This window comes from Mustela nigripes, chromosome 1, assembly GCF_022355385.1.
Source record: "Mustela nigripes isolate SB6536 chromosome 1, MUSNIG.SB6536, whole genome shotgun sequence".
Classification (NCBI taxonomy): Eukaryota; Metazoa; Chordata; class Mammalia; order Carnivora; family Mustelidae; genus Mustela; species Mustela nigripes.
The window spans coordinates 182,567,417-182,590,219 of NC_081557.1; the positions used below are offsets into that span (position 1 = coordinate 182,567,417).

At 39.4% G+C, this 22,803-nt stretch overlaps 1 protein-coding gene across 1 annotated transcript; it reads right to left on the minus strand.

Moving 5' to 3' along the window:
* Nucleotides 1-6,832: 6,832 nt before the first annotated feature.
* On the minus strand, nt 6,833-13,448 carry SMIM43 (small integral membrane protein 43). The gene is made up of 5 exons (XM_059377967.1): nt 12,896-13,448; nt 11,913-12,067; nt 10,565-10,629; nt 9,376-9,533; nt 6,833-8,333 (listed from the first exon to the last, which is right to left on the minus strand). Exon 1 carries the CDS (start codon nt 13,212-13,214, stop codon nt 13,023-13,025), a length of 192 nt encoding a protein of 63 aa, XP_059233950.1. The 5' UTR covers nt 13,215-13,448; the 3' UTR covers nt 6,833-8,333; nt 9,376-9,533; nt 10,565-10,629; nt 11,913-12,067; nt 12,896-13,022.
* Between the last annotated feature and the right edge of the window lie 9,355 nt (nt 13,449-22,803).

The window sequence follows — 22,803 nt, forward strand, 5'->3', positions numbered from 1 at the left end:
TTAAAGATTTACATCCAAAAATTATGTAATGTTGTTAGTAATAGCAAATACATAGAAACAACTAAATATGTATTAACAAAGAGTTATATAAGTAAATTAGGCTTCCTTTATCCATGCAATACTATACAGCAGTTAAAAAAAGGCAGCCCTATATACACAATGTAAGTAAACTCCATGAGAGAGGGAATTATCTTTTTGTTCACTGATAGAGTTTTTTAATGCCAAGTATGAAACAATGTGCAAATACTATGGCTTAATTTGTGTGAATAAAAAGAGATACATGCATGAATAGAAATTTCGTAAGTCCAGAAGTATACTTAAGAATCTAGTAACCATAAAGAAAAAATGAAGACTGAGACGAAGTGTGATTTAACTTCTTTGTCTTCCTATTTATAAATAAAATGACATTCTCTGAGGAAATAAAAGTAAATATCAATAAAATGTCAATAAGGAACTAAAGAATGCCTTAATAGGAAAAAAAGCAAGATATGGATAGACAACTCACAAAAGTAGAAAGAAAAATTATCAATGTTCAACTAATAACAAAATGAATGCTAATGAAAGCAACAAATCATTACTTTTTTACCTAACAATTTTTTTATCTATTTATTTTTAACGATTATTTATTTATTTATTTATTTGACAGACCGAGATCACAAGTAGGCAGAGAAGCAGGCAGAGAGAGAGGAGGAAGCAGGCTCCCTGCTGAGCAGAGAGCCCAATGCGGGGCTTGACCCCAGGACCCTGGGATCATGACCTGAGCTGAAGGCAGAGGCTTTAACCCACTGAGTCACCCAGGCGCCCCACCTAACAAATTTGTAGATTAAAAAGATCCTCAAAATGCAGAGTTGGCAAGGAAAGAGGGAAATGGGCACACTCATTCACTGTTGATGAAAACATAAATTGGTATATTCTCCTGGAGGGCAATTCATCCCTCAACAATTTGTAATAATGCACAATAAAGTTAGTTAGATATGTCCCTTACATTTTTTTCTTTAAGAGAGAGAGAGTGAAAGAGAGAGAGAGAGCACAGAAGAAGAGGGAGAAGAAGACTCCCCACTGAGCAGGGAGCTTGATGTGGGATTCTCTCCCAGGACCCTGAGATTATAATCTGAGCTGAAGGCAGTTGCTTAACCGACTGAGCCACACAGGGCCCCCCACCTTACATTTAACACAAGCTATCCAACTGTCAAGAATCAAACAGATTTGAAGATTGTACAAAGAAATTCAAAGCAGTGTAGTTTATATATATATTAACCTGTTAAATATATGTACTTGTTTACCAATAGAAGACTAGGTAAGTACATTTTAGTATGTATATTCAATAAAATATTATACGGACATTTAAAATTATTTCTCTATATACTTCTGGATTTGGAAAGCTACTCAAAACATTGTTGAGAAAAAGAAAAACAGGTCAGAAAAGAAAACAACAAACATTCCCATGAAAAAATGAAGAGGAACAGAAAAGATAAAAACATATCAAAAATTATAGCAAATATAATACTTAAAGGTTAAACATTAGAAATATATCATTTAAATTAGGAATAAGACAAAAGGTAAGAATTCCCATTATCACTAGTAGAACTTAATATTTTACTAGCTGTTCTGGTCATTGATCTAGAAAAGAAATGAAATAAACTGCATAAATGCAGGTTGCAAAGAAACAAAACTCATTATTTGTACAATATGACTGACCACGAAGGAAATCCAAGAAAATCACTGAAAAAAATATTATTACAATGAATAAAAGAGTTTAATAAGGATCCAGATATAAGATCAATGTATAAAAATCAATCACTTTCTTTTATGAGTAGTAGCTACTAAATATCCCCTATATATCATCAACCAAAATTGTAAAATGCTTGAACATAAACTTCAGCAGGAACATCCAAGATTGCCCATATGAAATAAATAATCTAAGCCATCACTAAAAGATCCGAAAAAGATGTCAAGGGATGCCTGGGTGGCTCAATCGATTACTCGTCTGCCTTCAGCTCAGGTCATGATCCCAGGGTTCTGGGATCAAGCACCTTGTAGGGCTCTCTGCTCAGTGAGGAGCCTGCTTCTCCCTCTGCCTACTCTGCCTGCTGCTCCCCCGATTGTGTCCTCCATTTCTGACAAATAAATAAAATAAAAAGATGTCAATTTTCCCCAAATTTAATGTAGAAATTCAATGCAATCCATTAATGAATTTAAAATGAGGAGACAATTGCTCTACTACAGTATACAGTTATGGAGAGTTAACAATATGTATATATAATTTTAAACTTCAGTATGATGAAATAAAAAACAAAGTTAAACTGGTGTGGTTACTCTGAAAAACAATATGGAGGTTCCTCAAAAAGTTTAAAATAGAACTATCTTATGAACCAGCAGCTGCACTACTGGTTATTTACCCAAGGATACAAAAATATTGATTCAAAAAGTACATGCACCCCAATGTTTGTAGCAGCATTATCAATAGTAGCCCACTTATGGAAAGAGCCCAAATGTCCATTGACTGATGAATGGACAAAGAAGTTGTGGTACACACACATACACACACCCCCTCATACACACATACTGGAATATTACTCAGCCATCAAAAATAATGAAATCTTGCCATTTGTAACGACACAGATGCAGCTACAGTATATTATGCTAAGCAGAATAAATCATTCAGAGAAAGACAAATACCATATGATTTCACTCACAAGTGGAATTTGTTAGACAAAACAGATGAATATATGGGAAGGGAAAAGAAAAAGAAAGGAAAGAGAGAGAAGGAGGGAGGGAGGAAGAAAGAAGAAAGAGGGAGAGAACGGAGAGAAAGAGGAGAGAGAAAAGAAAAGAAAGAATGAATGAATGAGAGAAAGAGAGGGAGGGAAGGAGGAAGGAAGAAAAGGAGGGAAGGAGAAAGAAAGTGGGCAGAGAATCATAGGAGACTCTTTTTTTTTTAATATTTTATCTATTTATTTGACAGAGAGAAATCACAAGTAGGCAGAGAGGCAGGCAGAGAGAGAGAGAGAGAGAGAGAGAGAGAGAGGAAAGCAGGCTCTCTGCTGAGCAGAGAGCCCCATGCGGGACTCGATCCCAGGACCCTGGGATCACGACCTGAACTGAAGGCAGCGGCTTAACCCACTGAGCCACCCAGGCGCCCCAGGAGACTCTTAACTATAGGAAACAGAGGGTTGATGGAGGAAGGTGGTAGGGGATGAGCTAAATGGGTGATGGATATTAAGGTGATGAGCAGTGGGTGTTATACGGAAATGATGAATCACTAAATTCTACTCCTGAAACCAATATTACACCATATGTTAACTAACTAGAATTTAAATAAAAATTTGGAAAGTAAACATACCAGCAAAAAAACAAAGTTAAAACATACACAACTCACTAGGAAAAAACAGTTTCAACTTTCAAATGACACATGACTAATAACTGTACGTATATATTTACTGATTTTATGCATATGACCACCCAATAGAGATATTCATTATATATCTGTACTATAGTTTTATATATCTGTATTATACATAAATTACTTATGAAAGGGTGAGCAGCCTATTAAAAATGGGTTAAGGATTTGAATAGGCACATAGAGAAGAAGAAATTAAAGTGGCTAATAAGGGAAACCTGGGTGATTCAGTCATTTAGGCGTCTACCTTCAGCTTAGTTCATGATCTCCAGGTCCTACAATCAAGCCCTGAGTTGGCTTTCTGCGCAGCAAGAAGTCTGCTTCTCTCTGTCCCCCTGTCTCTACCTCTCACTCGTGCTGACTCTCTCTCATGCAAATAAATAAATAAAATCTCTGAACAAACAAACAAACAAACAGTTTGTTTAAACATAAAACAAGAGCAACAGGGGCACCTGGGTCGTTCAGTCAGTTAAGGCTCCGAGTCTTGATTTCAGCTCAGGTCACCATCTTAGGGTCATGAGATCAAGCCCCACATTGGGCTCATGCTGGGCATGGGCATGCTTAAGATTCTCTCTCTCCCTCTCTCTACCCTTTCCCACCCTTAAAAAAAAAAAAAAAAAAGACAAGAGGAACAAAGTCCCTCATAATTTTTCAAATCAACCCTGCAAGGTGTTTTGTTTTGTTTTTGTATTTTTTTTGTTCTTATAATGGCAAATTTTTAAAGACTCATAATGTTAAATACTGTGGAGAAGTGGAGACATATATCCTGGCCCAGTCGTTTGCAATGGAGACTGTCTGTATCTACGGACTCTTGAGGTTTCTAAGCCAGATGAACCAGAAATCATACTTCTGTGAACACAATCTTGGAAAAGTTTGCAGCAAACTTAATGTTCATCAATAGTTCATCTGTTAAATTGTTGCAGATTCTGTACAATAATTTAAAACAATAAGGATGATTTTTTTTCCATTAAAACTTTTAAAACATATGTTCCAATTATTATTGCTGTAACAAACTTTCCCAAATGAGTGACTAAAACAATTAGGATCCGGACGGTGCAGTGAGACTGGCTGGTCTCTCCTCCATAAAGTCGAGGGCCTCAAGAGGGAGGACTAAGCGCCGGGGAGTTGCTCATTAGCTGGGGCTCTCATGAGGGCACCTACCCAGGGCCTCTCTGCATAGGCTTCTTCAGAGAATGATTGTGGCCTCAGGATAATTCCATGTTACTTGGTAAATCAGGCCTCCAAAAGTAGGTATTCCCTCAAACAATGGGGAAACTGCGCTGCTCTTTTGACCTACCTTCGTAAGTCAGACAGTGTAATTTCTGCCCCTTTTTGTTGTCACTGGCCTGCCCAAAGTCAAGGAGAAGGGATACAGACACTCCCACTCAATGTCAAATCATATTGTAAGAGCATGTGAAATGGGAGACACTGTTCTGGTCATCTTCTGGAAAATACAACCTGCCACAACATATTAGAGAAGAAGGCAAACTGTAGAATATCTATAATTCGACATCATCCATGTTTAAAAAAAACAAAGCCTTCTGTGCATGCAGATGCAAATGTGAATAAAGGTGACTAGATAAACTATGCATGGCAAACACATAGAAAATCATTTGAAAAGATATACCTCAAACTTCTAACAAGCATTAGGTCCCAGGAGGGAGTGAGATGATATAGTTGGAGATGGAGGGGGCCATTCACGTTTCCGCTAATGGGTCGAGACTCTGCAGTGAGTTCTAAGTTGAGATATGTAAAGGACAAGAAGTAGTGTTCCGGAAGACTGCGTGCAAGTAAAAATGGGGCATGAGACATAATTGGGTGCTAATCAAACGATCCTGGCTAAATGTCTCAACAGCACAATCAGATTCCCATACACTCAAGTATCCGATTACTGCTGAGGTGAGGAGCAAACATCAAAACAGAGGTCCTAATACTTGAGCCAGTAAGCTCAATCTCTGGTTAACTCTCCTTTAATAACAAAGATGGGACTTGAGCAACACATGAACTTTGGTGCTTTGTTTTATATCACTTTAGCTTTCCAGCAAAAAAGTCCCTTTTATAAAGTACAGTTTGTTCTCAACTGTAACTGGAGAAAAATATATATTTTCTAGTTTTCTAGATATGTAGAAACACAAGGACACATGTTTTCACCAAGTGCTAACCTAAATCCAGATTCAGATTGTGGGTGGAACTAGAATAGAGAATAAAAGAAGCATGGTATTGGAGTAGGGTTGCCACTTACTGAATTTAACCATTTTCAACTGAAATTTACTGAAGCCTCTTTTTGTGTGTAGATAAAGATTTTAGTAGTTTATTAGAAAAGTTCAAATTCAGTAATATTTTGTAGTGAATACAATAACATTTTGTAGTGAATACCAAGACTTACTACAAAACTACAGAAATTAAGATGGTGATGTAATGGATGAGAATGACCATATGGAACTGAAGAGGGAGCCCAGAAATAGTCCCACACTTATATGGTCATTTTATTTTTGAAAAGGATGCCAAAGCAATGGAGAGGGAAAAGTCTTTTCAACAAATGGGTAGAAAACTGTTTATATGTACAGGGGGAAAAAGAACTTTAATCCTTACCTCATACCTGACACAAAAATTAATTTAAGATGCATAGCAGACATAGTAAAAGTTAAAACTATAAAGCTTCTAATATAGGAAAAAAAGTACAACTTCTAAAAGACAGGGAAGAGTCTCTTAGGGAGGACAGAGAAAACAATAAACATAAAAGAAAATAGTGGTTAAATCTAAATTCAAAATTTAAAATATTTCTTTTAAAGACATCACTAAGCAAATGAATAGATTAACCACAAACTAGAAGAAAATTGCTGTAACGCTTTTATGTCATAGATCAATAGTGTCTAGAATATATCAAGAATCCCTATAACTCAATAACGAAAGACAAATAACCTAAGACAGCACTAAAGAAACAAGACCTAAGTGATGTTCAGGACAGAAAAACAACCAGACACTTGAGGAAAAAATTACCCCAATACAATTACCACACTCATATTTTATCCAAACTCTGAGTATGATGAAAATACTATTAAATATTTTAAAAACATAACATTAATCGACATACAGACATGCCCGTTAAAAAATCTAATATGAAAACAAATATTTCTGGGTGCCTAGGTGGCTTAGTCAGTTAAGCATCTCCCTTTGGCTCTGGTCATGATCCCAGGGTCCTGGGTTCGAGTCCTGTATTGGGCTCCATGCTCAGAGGGGGAGTGTGCTTCTCCCTTTCCCTTCCTTCTGCCCCCCCCCACTCCTGCTCTCTCTTTCAACTAACTAAATAAAATCTTTTAAAATAAATAAGTACGTAATTAAGAAAATAAATAAATATTTCCTGCTATCTATTAATCTCATCCTAATTAACTCTTTAAAAATTATGGGTAAGAATTACACACACCAAAAAACTGAGTTACATATAATTTTTTTTATTTCACAGTCTTTTAAAAAATATAAACCACTAAGTATTTTGAAAAACACACATGGAATAATCACTTAGCAGCCACAATATTACAAAAATAAACCAGAATGAATTGCACAACAGAACAAAATGATTCCTGCTGACTTACTCTAACTAGGAAAGCATAATGTTCACCAGGGATCATAAGTGGACCAGCACCACCGCCATTTTTCCGCCATCAATTATCACAAAAATCCATCACAGGACCTATTCCCAGGAGTTCATTCCATTTTCCCAGAAATCTGTACCATGTATAAATGTCAAGTTAACATCTTGAATTTAGTTCCAAGATACCATCTTTCCTTTTCTCTGGGGCACAAGTTCAATGGCAAGGTGGAAGAGTAAAGACGATGGAACACCAAGCACATGACTGGATCAAAACTCCTCCCAGGTAGTTGGAAAATGCAAGAAAAAGAAAGGTGCATACTGTGCTGGACAATACAAGAGCCACTAACCACATATGGCTATTTACATTTTAATTATTTAAAATTAAATAACATTAAAATTCACTTCCTCAGTCACACTAGCCACATTTCAAGTGTTCACTAGTCACATGTGGCTAGTGGCTATCATATTGGACAGTGCAAATATAGAACATTTTTGTCATCACAGAAAGTTCTTTTGGACAGCCCTGGATGTGGGAAGTGTTTCTTCTTCCTTTGCTTAGGCAGGATGTAGGCTGATTATGGAAGCAGCTTTGAGAAGCAAGTCTTCTCCCAGGATATTCCTAGATGAGTGGTGGAATCACAGAAAGGAGTAAAGTAGCCTTTCTTTACATAGATTACCTTTTCCTATGTACGAAAGGCAGGATCCTTTTCTCGGGATCAAACACAAACTAGACTCCACCAAAAATCTGTAAGGAAAATTAGAGATACATGAACCAGATGGGAAAGCGGCATCCCGTTCCAAACTTCCATAGATTATGTCCTCGAAGGAAGTGTACAGGTTCCTAGGTCCTCCTCTAGAAAATCCTGATGTAGGGCAGGCATATCTGCTGACCACAAAAGCCAGTTCTGGCAGGGGTTTCAAGAAAAAAACCCAGGATGTCTTCACTCTGCTCACTCTCTGGGCAGAGCACTGTTGCTTGGAGTACTGTTAGTTGTGAAGGAGTTATAGTTTTGATCTGTTTCAGTCATTATGCTCCTTGACAACTGCATTTTGAAACCAGGGCATGGACTACTAGTTTGTTCCCCAAAGATCCACCATCATCTTTTTTCCTTAGATTTCCTCAGACTTTTTGGTTGAAGACAGTCATCCGTCCAGCTACAAAAACTACATTTCTCATGCAGCCTCAGAGATATGACACAGTCTGGTCAATGAGATGTAAGCAAAAGTTGCTGGGCATCTGAGAAAGCTCTTTAAAAGGAAGCAGAATCAAAGTGGTGTGCCCTGTTTTCCCTTTCACCTTCCTTCATTTTCTTGGGGGAGCTGCAGCAACCATCTTGGAACCTAAGGGAAAAGCCACGGGAATCTCAGGAGCTACCCTGACCCTGACATCTGTGAGCTGTTGAACCAACACCAGCAATAGCTTACCCCTAACCTCCTTGTCACATGAGAACGAAACAAAACCCCTGCTTTGTTTAAGCTACCGTTCAGTCTAGTAACTTCTACTCTATTACTAACATAGCCATCCATCTTTACTCCCAATAGGAAAGCAAGATTTCTGTCTTAATGTTAAAAAAGCTTGCCTGAAGACTCATATATATTCAATAATGTTCAAGTAACTTCCTAGAGTCATACTAATAAAACAAAAGTCTAAAAATTTTAACGTCAACCTACCCATGTCTACACAGCATAACAGTGGAAGAAATGACTAGGCTTATTACATAAAATAGTTGCTATTAAAGAAAACAAGAATATTTTTAGCTTAATTCAGCAGGAAGCTTTTCCTGAGTGCCTGTAATGTTCTGGCTATCGTTCTAAGCACAGGTCTACCCTGATTGCTCACATTCCTATGCAGTAAGATGCTAACTACTCAGATAATTAATCAGATCACTATTTAATCTACAATCTTATTTTGTGTGGACAAAGTAAGAAATGTAGTGTTGAGAACTGATTTCACTGATTCAAACCCCCCACCAAAAAATTAACTTGAAAGGTCTGCAACTCAATTTTTCACTTTCCCTTGTATGTGACACAGACACCTGACAGTGATTTCCTAATGATACCAGGGTTTTAATTGGAGTTTTAGCTTAAATAAGCACATCTACCTCAGAATAGCTACAAAGATCAAAACCAAAGTACAGTAATCTGTACATATTTCCTATGTACTGCATTAGTACCATTAACATTCTAGAAGTCCCTAGATTAGAGGTATGAGTTAGAAAAAGTAAACATTCCCCATTATCCTAAATGGTTTAACTATTTACAATGTTTAAATGTTGGGCCATTAAAAAAATTAGCTCTTTTGCACTTATTTTGAAACTACAAACAGAATTGGAAATACAAAATGTCAAGTTATAAATGGGGATATTGCATGTATTTTACTCACCTCGTTCCAAGTTTCCACCCCGGCAAATGAACCAAAAACAAATCCTGGCACCTTGTCATTCCCAGAAAAGCCAGTGCATGGCACACTCTGGGTAAATTTTATCTCTTTTTCTGTGGAACTGCACCAGATGGCATCAGTCCTGCATCTACAGCTGTGCCCTAAAATTGAAGTTCAGACTTAGGAATCTACTTTATTAGACATTTCAGATTTTGCAGGTGTGAGTGTGATGTCATTCTCATTCAACTGAAAATGGTTCTCTTTCCAAGTGGAACTGCTGATTCATTGCACTTACAGGTTTGGAAATCAGCAACATGATCAAGATTATCCTAATAAGATTTGAAGTCATTTCAAACAACTGAAATTTAGAGACAACACTGAAATGAGAACACTTGAAATAAAATACTAATATTTCCTAATAATTGAATGATGGTCTAATTCGTCATAATGTAAGAAATTCAACTCGGCTTCTAGCATCGCTGAAGAATCACTAACAATCTTTTATGGAAAACAGAACATAAGAATCTTCTTTAATCAAGTTATACTTGTATGATGAGCAGTTGTTTTAAACATTCCTGACTTTTCAAATGTTTTAATGTCTAGCCCACATGCATACCATCTTCAAAAACAGACTTGGTTTAGTGATAGGATCAGAATGTGGTCAGTGGATAGAGCAGCCAACACGCACCAACTGGGAACCTAGACCAAGGTGGGTGTCAGAGCATTAGATCAAGAATATGCCAATAGTAAAAACAAAACAAAACAAAAACCCATGAGTTCAAAAGTAGTTCTAATTTAGGGGATTGGTTTTTGTTGAGTTTTAGAAAAATGGTGATGGAATAAACAAATTGAAAAAGGCAGCTCATATACAAGGTGTCCAAGTTTCAAAAGCAGAGGCCCAACCAAGCACGGCCAAGGCAAGAGATCAACAGCAGCAAGGTCTGAGAGCAAATGTGAGGGACCTTAATTTCCAGAGTTTAGGGCCAACTTCCAAGCAGAGACTAAATAACAGGAATAAATATTCATTGTTTTGGCTCAGACAAATGGAAACTTAGTAACTAATAATTAGATTACAAGGAGGTTTTAAAATGGCACTGGGCACAAGATAGAAAAGTAACCACCCTTCACAGGAAGCAGTCAGTAAAACCATCCAGAGCTTGGCTTCATCTGGGGATGGCAGCAAAACACTCACCCTGAGTTCTCTTGTCTCCTCTCTAGAAGAGTCAGGAGGGTTTAAACCTCTGGACAAGAGGCACACTGCTGGGAAAGTTAAAGGATTACAAACTCAAGAAGACACGGAGGTGTTTAAAATAATTTGCCTTCTGGGGGTATCTGGGTGGCTCAATGGGGTAAGCCTCTGCTTTTGGCTCAGGTCATGATTTCAGGTCCTGGGATCGAGCCCTGCATGGGGCTCTCTGCTCAGCAGTGAGCCTGCTTCCCCCTCTCTCTCTGTCTGCCTCTCTGCCTACTTGTGATCTCTCTCTCTCTCTCCCTCTATCACATAATTATTAAAAATTTAAAAAAATAATAATTTGCCTTCTGGTTATTTATAAAGTATGAAGTGATTGTTTTCCACCCTTGTAAATACCTATAATTGTTAATTAACTACTCCCACACTTATCTTCAATGTCCATACTAACCGTACAACCCCATAACTAAATGCCACTGCAGGGCTGTCAACCATTTAGAGAAATATTGTTCAAAATACAAGATAGTCACTGCAGACGATTCTAGGATTCAAACCGGAAATTCAAAACAAGTCATATCACAGCTCTGATAAAAAGAAGTATAGATAGAGATATAGAATTACATATGTTTATATAGAGAATTTTATATATATATACTTCTATATATAGAGAGAGAAAGAGATATATGCACATGCCTATACCTTATTAAAAACAGGGCTGTTCTAGAAAAGTGAAACAGAAATGTGGGAAATTATCTGAATGTCTCGGGCAAAAAAATTTTCCCATAATTATTTACCTACATGAGAGTATTTTTTTCCTTCCCTAGAATTATCAAAATAGTTGTCTTCCACTTCACTTTTGTATTATCCACTTAGGCAAAACTTAGTACTGTGTTGTTTTTATCCTCTCTACACCATCCTTGTATCTAAAAGTAATAACTATTTTCAACATTCAGTCAGGACATGGACAGCTTATCTCACCTTAGCATGACGAACCAAAATCTTCCCTTACTGAAGACAAATTCTATCTGTATTCCATATTTCAACTCCAAAACCCCCTGTACTGTTTTCCAAAAGAGCAGAGTGATGATTACAATTGTAAACACTCCTCACAACCCATTCTAATTTCTAGGCTCCACTGCATAGACACTGATTCTTGCACTTAGTTCGGAATCAGTTTGGCTCCTCAGTTCTAGTAGAAAACTCATTTGTTCTAAGAGGGAGAGAGACCACCCCCCCCCCTTTTCATGGCACCCATTTCTTCAAGCCTAACCTCTCATTTTTTTAGGCTCTGGGTCTTCCAAAGTTCAGCTACAACCAGGGACAAAGTGAAATCAAGGGTGGTCTCACTTACCGTTTACAGCAAAGGTCCATCTTGGGTTGTCCCCATCCTCTCTGTGCAGGGCTGCCTCTTACCAACCGTAACTGCATTGGGGGGTCTTCAGCACACCAACCCTGGGCAACACCTGGTTCCAGAACTTGAGACGATGTAAATCGAGGAAAAAGCATCTGGAAGATGAAACCGTTATTCCCCCAAACTGACAGTGCCTGGAGGGCGCTTAGGGCACATAATAAGTTTCATGCTGCCCACTGATTTCTGGCAAATGGCCTAGTCATGTAACCTGAAAGGACAGCCTTGCTCCTCTTTTTCCTGTTGCCCTACAACGTGTGAACAGTACCTGTTTTCATCACCCCCAAGTCATCTCCCAAATGACTCTCTAATGCTTACCCTCCAGCCATTTGAGATTCAAAACCCACCTGGTGTGGCAACTCTGCCGGCATCGGCATCGGCATGGGTGGGGTCTGTGGCTAGAAGAGGAGTAGGGATTAAAGGGAAGAAGGGCCACTGAATCCTCCTTGCCACTGTCAGATGAAGCCCACTTAGTGTCTACCAAAGCGCAAAGATATTTAAAGCAGTCTTTGGAATACTTCAAGAGCGCAGTTTCTTCCTGCTTCCTGTCCCAAACCCCACACTCTCCCAGTGACTTGGACATTAAGGTTGACATTCGATTTTTTTAATCAAATTCGGCTTGAAAGTGGTTGGATTGAATTATCTGAATGATTTAGTTTTCCATCCATTCCGCACAAGCTAAAATGCACTGGAACTGGGAAGAAGAGCTTGCAGGTGCCCAAAGTCATTCCGGCTCCAACGGCTGAACGTCTTTCTTTCTCCACCTCTCCCCACCCGGGAAAAGCTGAGTGTTCGTCCCTAAAAGCAAAGCGCCAGCCCAGGACCCCATACACCCGCCTGGCAACCAAGCCTGCTTCGAGCCCAGAACCTCCCCGAGGGGCGGAGAAACTCGCCCCTCCGCCGACCCCTTCCACACCCGAACGAACCTGCCAGGGCTACAACCGAGCCTGGCACTGGAACCTGGGCGGCCACGGGGACAGAGAATCGAGGCTGAGATCCAGCCCGGCGCCCGCGCAGCTCGGTGCCCTGCCGCTAGTGCCCGCGCCTTGCGGGTCACACGGCTTGCTCGCGGGAGAAGCCCCAAGGCTCCCGGTGCACGGAGAGACGCCCGGGCTGGAGCGCCCCCGCGGTGCTGGCCACAGAGTTCTTCAGCTGCTTGATGACCACGAAGAGCAGGAGGAAAAGTAAGAAGAGCAGGAAGAAGAAGAGCGCCAGGTAGAGCAGAAAGTTGAGCTCCCACTCCATCCTGGAGGCGCCGGCGCTCGGTGACAGTGCGCGCTCGGCGCGGAGAGCAGCTGCCGGGCAAGGCTTGCAGCCCGCTCGCCCACCTTCGGGTCTCCTCCGCCCGCTTACGGGCGCCCCACGTTGGGCGCCTACTCCGCGGTCCGTGCTCAGCCTCCCCCAGCTCAGAGGAAACGCGCCAAGGAGCTGGTTAACCCAGCTCCGCCTCTCCCAACGAGCACAAGAGCCTCGCGCTGCGCTGAGATCCTCTCCTGCGCTCTTGGGGACGTGAGAGGATTTTTCTAGGAGCGAATTTTGCGGGCGGGGACACCAAGGGAAGGGGTTATGGCTCAGTCTCCCAAGGGGTTGGGGCTGGTGTTTCGCAAACGCTATTAAGATCTCCATCCCAACATCCAGTGGGTATCTAGCCCCCCTCCCTTCCTAATTAATTTATTTTCCCCTGTCCTGGTTTTCCCAAAGGGAAAAGATGCGATGGTCCAGAAACCCAAAAGAATGAGAGGGAGCAGTGAAAATGGGGTCTACAGGGCTGAGAGGACTTAACGGTGCCAGAGGGAATTCCAGCTCAAGCGGCCTTGTCCTTCAGAGTTGCAGTTGCGCTCAGTAGGGAGTGCTCTCTCTTCTACGGACAACAGGTCATTTCGGAAAGCATTAAGAACAAAACGCATTTCAAAAGTAACATTGTACAAAGCTTCAGAACGCTGACTTGAAATTCAGTTTCCTTAGTTGGAAAGCAAAAACCAAACAACAATAAACAATTGCTTGAGATGCTCCTTTAAGTCCCGAACTCCTCTCTGTATTTGATTAAGATTACCCATAGCCTATATGGTGCAGCTTGTAAAGAAACCCAGTTTATCTACTGCTGTGTAAAAAATTGCCCAAAACATAGTGGCTTAAGATGACACAAACATTAGTTCTCTCTCACACTTTGAGACGCTCTCACAGACTCAAGAGTTTGGTAGCACTTGGTGATTCTGGCCTGGGGTTTCTCATGAGGTTACAGTAGGGTGTCAGGCAAGGCCATAGTCACCTGAAGGTTTGAATGGAACCAGAGGATTCACTTCCAAGGTCGCTCACTTAGATGGCTGATAAGTAGTGTTGGCTCTTGCTGGGCACCCTCAGCTCTTTTCGATGTGGGCTGCTTGTGTGTCCTTACAACACTGGTCTGGCTTCCCCCAGAGAAAGTGACCCAAGAGAACAAGGGTTGGAGCATTCCCGGTAGCGCAGAAGCTCTGAACGCCCGGCCAGTGCGAGGAGTGACCTGGGTGTGGCTCTTGTTGCCTGCTGCTCAAGACATCCTTGATTCCTGTCCTTTTCCCAGATGTGGCTTTCCTGCCTCCCTTCCATTCTGTTGAGCTTCCCCTGGTTTTCCAGTATATCTCCTTATTACAGCAAGAACGAGTGGTTACTGCCAACTTGCAGATGCAAATACTGATAAAGCATTAATTACAAGCTTTGCATTTATTATGCACTCATAATCAATAAAGTATTTGGTAGAAAAGGCATATGCCATCGGCACATTGCCATCCTGATAGCCAAGCTATCAAAGAATGGAAATTGAAACACAGAGAGGTTAAGTGACATGCGTAAAGCCACACAGCTAACAAGTGGCAAAACTGGGATATGAACCCAGGGAGTTTGGCTCCCAAGCCTTCACTCACAGCCTCCATGATATACTGCCTCACAAGGGAAAGTACCCCTTTCCTGTGTATGACCATCAAATTAATGACCATATATTTTTTCTTTTGAGTGTTAAGCTTACAGAAAATAAAGTTCAAGAAACCCATACCTTCTGCTTACTTATATCTCAGCTCCTTCCTTTGAAATCTTTAAAACCAAAGTTTCAAATGAGTGAGTGTTTGCCTGTAGATGTTGAGAAAAGAGGTCAACAGATAAAAGTTTGGTGTCACCAAGCTCAAATCCATTTCAGCCTTCCTGACCATAGCTCTTTAAATTTTCCTTTTGTCTGAGCAGCTTAAAGAGATTTATAAATCTAGTCACTCTCAACAGAATTTGTATTTAAAATAATGTTGCTACAACAACAACAACAAAATAACATTATATTTATTAGATGCTCCCAATGCTTTTTAGCTTCTGGTCATATTTATACACCTCATGAGATGGTCTGAATTTCAGTTTCTGTTATACAAATGACTCCGTAGATATAAGAGGCAATCTTTCTCTACCCAAGTATGTATATTAATGGAAATCCATAAAAGAAAACCCAAGCATTTTAAAAGGCAGAAAGGACAGTTTACTTTAGATAAGAGCTTGACTGGTTCAAGTATCTAAAAAGAAAGCCCTTGTGCCCAAACTGGTACAGTAGATGGAGACTATTTTGTTACAATCCCATACCACTGCCATAAGCTTGACCCCATATATGCTTCCACTTAACACGGTGACTACTCATAGTCAGACTTTATGTATCTTTCAACTCCTCAGTCCCCTCCTCACAAGTCTCGAAGCAACTGGATATGGCCCCTCGAGCAGGCCTGTGGATGGCTATGGTGTAAATATCAGACCATCCCATTGTCTGTCCTCTTCCTCCTCACCCCCACCTCTGCTAGGAAGGAATCTTTGATCATAACAAGCATTAAAACTATTTATGAAAAGTGATTAAGGGTAGCAATAGAAGACTTTGTCTTATAAATGTGCTTCCCTAAAGAGTCTGAATTCCTAAGAAAACACTAAAGGAAGGACTGTAAAATACTCGTGTCACCATCCCCAGGTGAAACCTACCTAGAGTGACCTGTTGGGGGTAACCTGCAGGATGGAAGCGGTTTCCCCAAGACAAGGGAAGGACAAAACTGGGAGACTAGAGAAAAAGATGTCCAGGTATCTTTCTAAGACTAACTCAGTTTGGTCTGAAATGAACCCAAAAGAAATGTAAGAAATATTTTGCACCATGCTCTGGCCTCAAAATGTGCTGTTGACCATGATTACTAACACAGGGTTATTAAGTAACTGCACACCTTTCCAGGTGCTCTGGATCTTAAAAACTGGGTTACAGGTCGATGGCTTCTGCTTAGATGGAATCTCCTGTAAAGCATTCGTGCATGTGCTGAGGATGAAATCCATGCTCTAAGGAAGTTCCAGGCCCTAAGAAGCTCTGCCCTAGGTACTCAGGGCCTGAATCACCCCAGTGATCCTGGCAATTCTTAATGGCCCCAAATATCCCAGCCCAGATTATCCATGTCCCTCTGATACCCCAAATCCCTTGTTTCTTCCCCATACACAAATGTCCCACCATGTTCATTTCTAGGCAATACAAACAGGGCTTCCTTGGAATTGCCCCTTTTACATGCTTTATAACCCCTACAACACTCTAGGTCAGAATCAGAATATCTCTGGGAATGCTTCCTGCTGTAGATGAGCAGAAAAGTGAGATATTCTACCTCAGGGCGTCAGATTAAGTTAAACAACAGTTATTGTTAAGATCCTGACAACGGGATTTGCTTTCCACACCCTCACCTCTTTCATCTCTTTTCCTACTCCAGCCCAAAAGAATGACTTTAGCAGTTTTGCAATACTTACAAAATGAGATACTCTTCAAGAAATAAGTAAAATGTAAGTGACAAACTGCTTAAATCTCACATAACCATTTAGGAATTCCAGTGGGAAGGAAGGAAGGGAGGGAGGGAGGGAAATCTAAGGAAGAAATTTATTTGAGGGGTATGTGGGAGATCCTTCTATGTGGGTAGCCTTTGAAACCCAGAATTCACCACTAAGAATAAATCTAGACCCTGTCCTTGGTTTGGAATGTCTTAAAACACTACAGAAGATGCCCAAGTCCGTCCAATAGTGAAAAAAAATTAAGCGACAGATTGTGCTAACGTCCAAACAATATTTCTTTAATTTAGACTCTTTCCAGTAAGTTAGCAGTAACATTAAAAAATGTTGATGTGACTGTGGCTGACTCTAGACTTTATCAATATAATGTCATGTAACAAAATAAAAAATCTGAGCATTATTAAGCAATGTATCTTTTGTTTAGCACAACCTCAATAATGGCGGTAGTGAAACTGTCATTTCTAATGGAAGGTCTGCAAACTTCTGTATGAACTGATAATAATCAGAGCTGTGGACTTGCAGATGCCTGTGCATAAACGTAAGAGTAAAATTATATTGCCACAAGGGAAAAAGAAATTGGAAAAAAAATTAGAACTTGTCTGCAACCCATACTCCTTGTGAAATGCCAGCTTGTAAGATCTGGTGACCCCAGAAACTAGGACCTGTATTCCCCAATCTAGGATCCAAGCTGCCTTCTAGACATACACAGGCAAACTGGCAATGAACAGACCTGGGTCCTAGTACCAGCCCTACACACTCTACCTTATACTATACTGTGCAGTGATGGGAGTGTCTTGAGTCCTATGGCTTGGACATGTATCTTGGCTTTATCTCTTGTTATCTGGGTAAACTTGAACACCTTTGGTTGCCTAACCAAGCACCTCATCCATCTTTCTCCCTCATTAATAGGATCCTGACTTAATTCAGGTATCTACCTCTTTCCCATGGGCCCCATGTGACTTAGAGGAAACTGTATTGGGGAAGTGCATCCAAGTGGTCTAAAAGTCATTCAGTTAATATGATATTATATATATATATATATATATATATATATATATATATATTTTTTTTGTTTTGTTTTTTTTAGAAGGGACACACGACATAAATTGACTTAATCTAATTAAAGAGAAGTATTATCTGTTTCCAAAGAATAAAACAAAACCACTGTAGGTATCTAAAGTAAGGAAATTGGTTAGACAGCTGTTGAATGAATACAAGAAACAGAGAAGGTAAGGTACTAAAAGATTATAATCCCCTGGACTAGAGGAGAAAAAAAGAAAATGGAATTACACAGAATTGATGGTCACTGTTACCCAAAGTTCACAATCGCTGTTACTCAGAGCCTGTAATCTCTGTTACCATAATTTATGTCCAAGACTTCTGGAAATTGCAAGCCTACAATAGACTCTGGAGTTCCAAAAGGGTTATATCAGACAGATGCTGCTGCCAGTGCAACCGTTTTTAGGTGGGGACACAAATTCCAAGTGACTGCTAATCCATCATCTCCCCAGAATCCTCCTTCTCTTTTTCTAATTGTGGTAAAACACACTTAAGATAAAATTTACCATCTTAACCATTTTTAAGGGTACAGTTCAGTGGTATTAAACACATTCATTATGTTGTACAACCCTCATGACATCCATCCTTAGAACTTCTTCATCCTGAAAAATTGAAACTCTGTACCCATTTTACAACAACTCCCCATTTCTTCCTTCCTCCAGTCCCTGGCAACCACCATTCTGCTTTCTTTCTCTAAGAATTTGACTACTCTAGGTTCCTTATATAAGTGCAGTCACACAGTATTTGTCTTTTTGTGACTGGCTTATTTCACTTACCATAACGTCCTCAAGGTTCATCCCCACTGAAGCATGTGTCGGAATTTTCTTCCTTTGTAAGGCTGAGTAGTATTTTGTAATGGTTCATTTCATTTGTCAACTTTATTGGACATCCGGACATTTGGTCAAACATTATTCTGGGTGTATCTGTGAGGGTGTTTCTGGATGAGATTAACATTCAATCAACAGACTGAGTAAAGCAGATTGCCCTCACTAATTATTTTTTTAATAATAAATAATTCTCTATCTATCTGTATCTTCTATCGGTTGTTTCTCTGGAGATCCTTATCTAATATGTATTTCATTGTATGTATATACTATTCTTGTATATATCTTTTGAATAAAACAGGAGCTTTACCACATGATATAATCATTAAAATAATTTACTTTGGTTATTGGTTGTAAGAAGACATAGCTACATAACCCCTGAAGAGCTATTTCCTGCAGCATGTAAATATATTTAATGCAGAAGGCCACAATGCTATTTAACACATGTGAAAATTCTTTCTCCTTGAGATATCCTGTATCTAGAGAGATTATACAGTGGTTATGGTATCGGTTTGGTATTACTGACTCTGCAATATGCCGTATCAGAGTGCCTGTTGTCATAAATACTGGTTAGAACCTAAGCAGAAACTCTCGGTATCAGAATGAGAGATTCTAAAGCCTCAACTTGAAAATACATCTGGATATTCCTTTTGTGATCCAACAAAGATGGCCCACCCAAGCCTCCTTCTAGTTTTTGTGTCAGCTGCTGGAAGCCACTGTGAGTCCATCCAACAAATCTTCTCACCCTCCCCAGTGAAATCGTTACTTCAACTGGAGGCTTGACTTGGGACACACAAAGTGTCTTTTTTAGCTTTCTTTTAGCATAATATATCTCAGCATCTAAACAAAGACGAATGGCACCATAGAGGTAACAACCTTTAAAGCATTTTCTAAGAATTCAAAATATATAATTATGAATTCATCAATAAAGAGATTGTCCTTTATTTTCTGTGACCTGAAAAGCTTTGCAAAAAGAGAATGTTCAGGGTGTTTGTGAATTAGCAGTATTAGAATACTGGTACTGTCTTGAGGTTTCTTTTTGCACCATCACAAATACTGTTGGTGGAACTGAGTGATGCTATTATAGCAATTACTCAGTAATGAAGACAAATCTTTGTGTCATCTGAAGAAAATGCATATTCTTTATAGGCTGTTGCACACCTGGCTCTCTGTGTGGCCCTTCATAATCATGATCTCTTCATGTGTTGTATGGCTAAGCTGGTGGGCTATGATTGAAACCTACACCACCAAGAATTTTCTTTCTCCACCCACCCCAGCTGGTAGTGGAACCATTTCACACCTATGAGAAAAGAGGAACACACAACTCAATACACAAAACTGAGCACCTGCTACCTACATATTTTTTGGTTCTTTTCGTTTTCTTCTATCTTGTGTATTTTTTCAGATGAAAAAAAAAAAAATCTATCCCAAGAAGAAAACAGCCATATATCAGTTTCATCATTTTGCTGATGCCTTAGCTATATTTGCCAGTATGATGCTTCCTCCTTCTTCTCCAGATTTCTTCAGAGTTTCTGATGTTGTGGAGAGAACACTAGTTGGAAACTTCAGAAGCCTAGATTCTCACCATCCCCTGCTAGCATGAGCCATAACATTAGGCATGTCTTTAACTTCTCTACGCGTCTGTTCCCTAAGTTAGGGGATTGAACATAATTATCTCCCTGTCCCTTCTAGTTCCAAAATTCAAATGACTTATCATTTTTCCTGCCAAAACCAGGGGTGGTGGAAGAGTGAGAGTATCTGTGTGAATTGCTCCCAGCTGCCACAACGACAGGGTAGGCTTGGAACCCAGAGTGCCTTCTTTCTCGAAAGGAAAGCAATTTGTTCCCAGAAGGGCCTCTGACACATTAACAGAAGAGGTTAGTTAACTACTGCTCACCCACAGCCATGACATTTTTCCTTTGAGTAAGTAGAGTTATTCACATGTAACCTACATATCAGCTGCTCCCAAAAGCAACCACTATTTCACTATGTGCAAACCATAAGCAGCACTCAGCACAGCATGGGTTCCTCTAAAAGAGAAAATCATTCCACAAAGCATGACTGAGCATCACAGAATTTACTGAAGGGAGACAAAAGGGAGAATTTAGACCACAGAGCAAACAAATATCCATTAGACAGCTCCATTGCTCCCTAAGGCCCTGGCTGGCTGTTCAAGCAACTTCAAGCAACTTCAGGTGCTCTCTCCTTTTAACACTGTTTTCCCCAGCAAAGTTATTATTTTCTTTCCTTTGCCCTCTTTGTTATGCAGGAAACCTGAACACCAATCTGAGCTAGCTCCTACCAGTAGGTTATCAAATTGCATTTTAAATAAAATCGACCCCACCGATAAGGTATTCTACAAGCTTCCAAGAAGATATTCTCTCCCTAAGTACTACACATAACTCTTCAACTTCTCTGACCAAGCCCAAATCATTTCCAAGTAAGAAAAGTTTGAGAGAAAAGTCATATTAATAAGACCTCCAGGTAGGCTGCTGAGGACAGGACTTCATGCACAGTGTAACTGTATGCACTATTTATATTCTCTTTCAGACTGGAATAAATAAAACTTCACTCTGGCTAAAATCAACAACACAGGAAACAGCAGGTGTTGGTGAGGATGAGGTGAAAGGGGAACCCTCTTGCACTGTTGGTGGGAATGCAAACTGGTGCAGCCACTCTGGAAAACAGTATAGGATGTCCTCAAAAAGTTAAAGATAGGACTATCCTATGACCCAGCAATTGCACTACTAGGTATTTACCCCCAAAATACAAAAATGCTAATTCAAAGGATACATGCACCCCTACGTCTACAGCAGCATTACTTACAATAGTCAAGATACAGAAGCAGTCCAAATATCCATCGACTGATGAATGGAGATTTTATACACACACACATATATAAATATATATAATATATCAGAATATTATTTAGCCATAAAAAGAATGAAACCTTGTCATAGCAAAATAACCAACGAATCTTGGAACACTGAAAAAATAGAATAAAATAAAATTTTTAAAAAATGAAAAACCCAAAAAGACACGGATGGAGCTAGAGAGCATTATGCTAAGTTAAACAAGTCAGTCAGAGAAAGACAAATATATGATTTCACTCACATGTGGAATTTAAGGAAATAAAAAAAAACAAATGAACAAAGGGAAGTTGGGGGAGAGAGAGAAGCAAACCAAGAAACAGATTTTTCACTATAGAGAACACACTGATGGTTCCCAGAGGGGGGATGAGTGGGGGGATGGGTGAAGTAGGTGATGGGGATTAAGGAGCACACTTGTGATGAGCACCAGGTGTTGTATGGATTTGTTGAATCCCTACATTGTACACCTGAAACTAATACAACACTATATGTTAACCAACTGGAATTAAAATAAAAACTCAAAAATCAAACAAAAACAAGAAAAAAAACCCTCCTCCATTGTACAAGCTTAGAAATGAAGCTTTCTATAACCCACCACCATAAGAAAATGGCTTTATCGTTTTCATCTAACTTTGAACAAAAATTGGTCTCATTTTAAAGATTAATACCAGAGAGTATTGAGCATTTCTGTTATCAAGCACTTGACAATCCGTTATTTTATATCTTTTGTAACAACACAATAATCATTTCACAACAGTATTATAAAGCTAGAACTGTTTGGTATTCACGCTTTTCTAAGAAGGCTTGCAGATTTTACTCTGTCAAAGAAATAATGTGACAACATTTGCTCTCAACTTCAACACAAGCAGAAAATTAAAGGACAATTGTTTGTCCATCATTCCATGATAAAGTATTGATAATCATGTTTGTGAAATAATTCATGCATAATAACAGTGTGTTCCTAAAAACTATTGTACACACTGCGATTTTTTAAAATACCATGAATTAAATTGTGAAGTAAGCCTGCAAAGATGTGGAAATTATACTCTTCAGTTAGTCAAATACATTAGGGATAAAATCTATGTTTTGTTCTGTGAGCTATTAAATGAAAAAGTCGAAAGCTTTTCTAAAGAAAAGTAAATGCCAAATTGTTTAAGCTTAGCACTATAGATACAACTTGTAAAATTTAATACTTATTTATCTGTATATCTAACATAAAAAAAAATAAAGAAATAGGCACTGCCTCATAGCAGAGTATAGTAAGTCCCTGGG

Excerpts from the sequence above, each read along its gene's own strand:
- SMIM43 (XM_059377967.1), bottom strand. The coding sequence starts at position 13,214 with ATGGAGTGGGAGCTCAACTTTCTGCTCTACCTGGCGCTCTTCTTCTTC.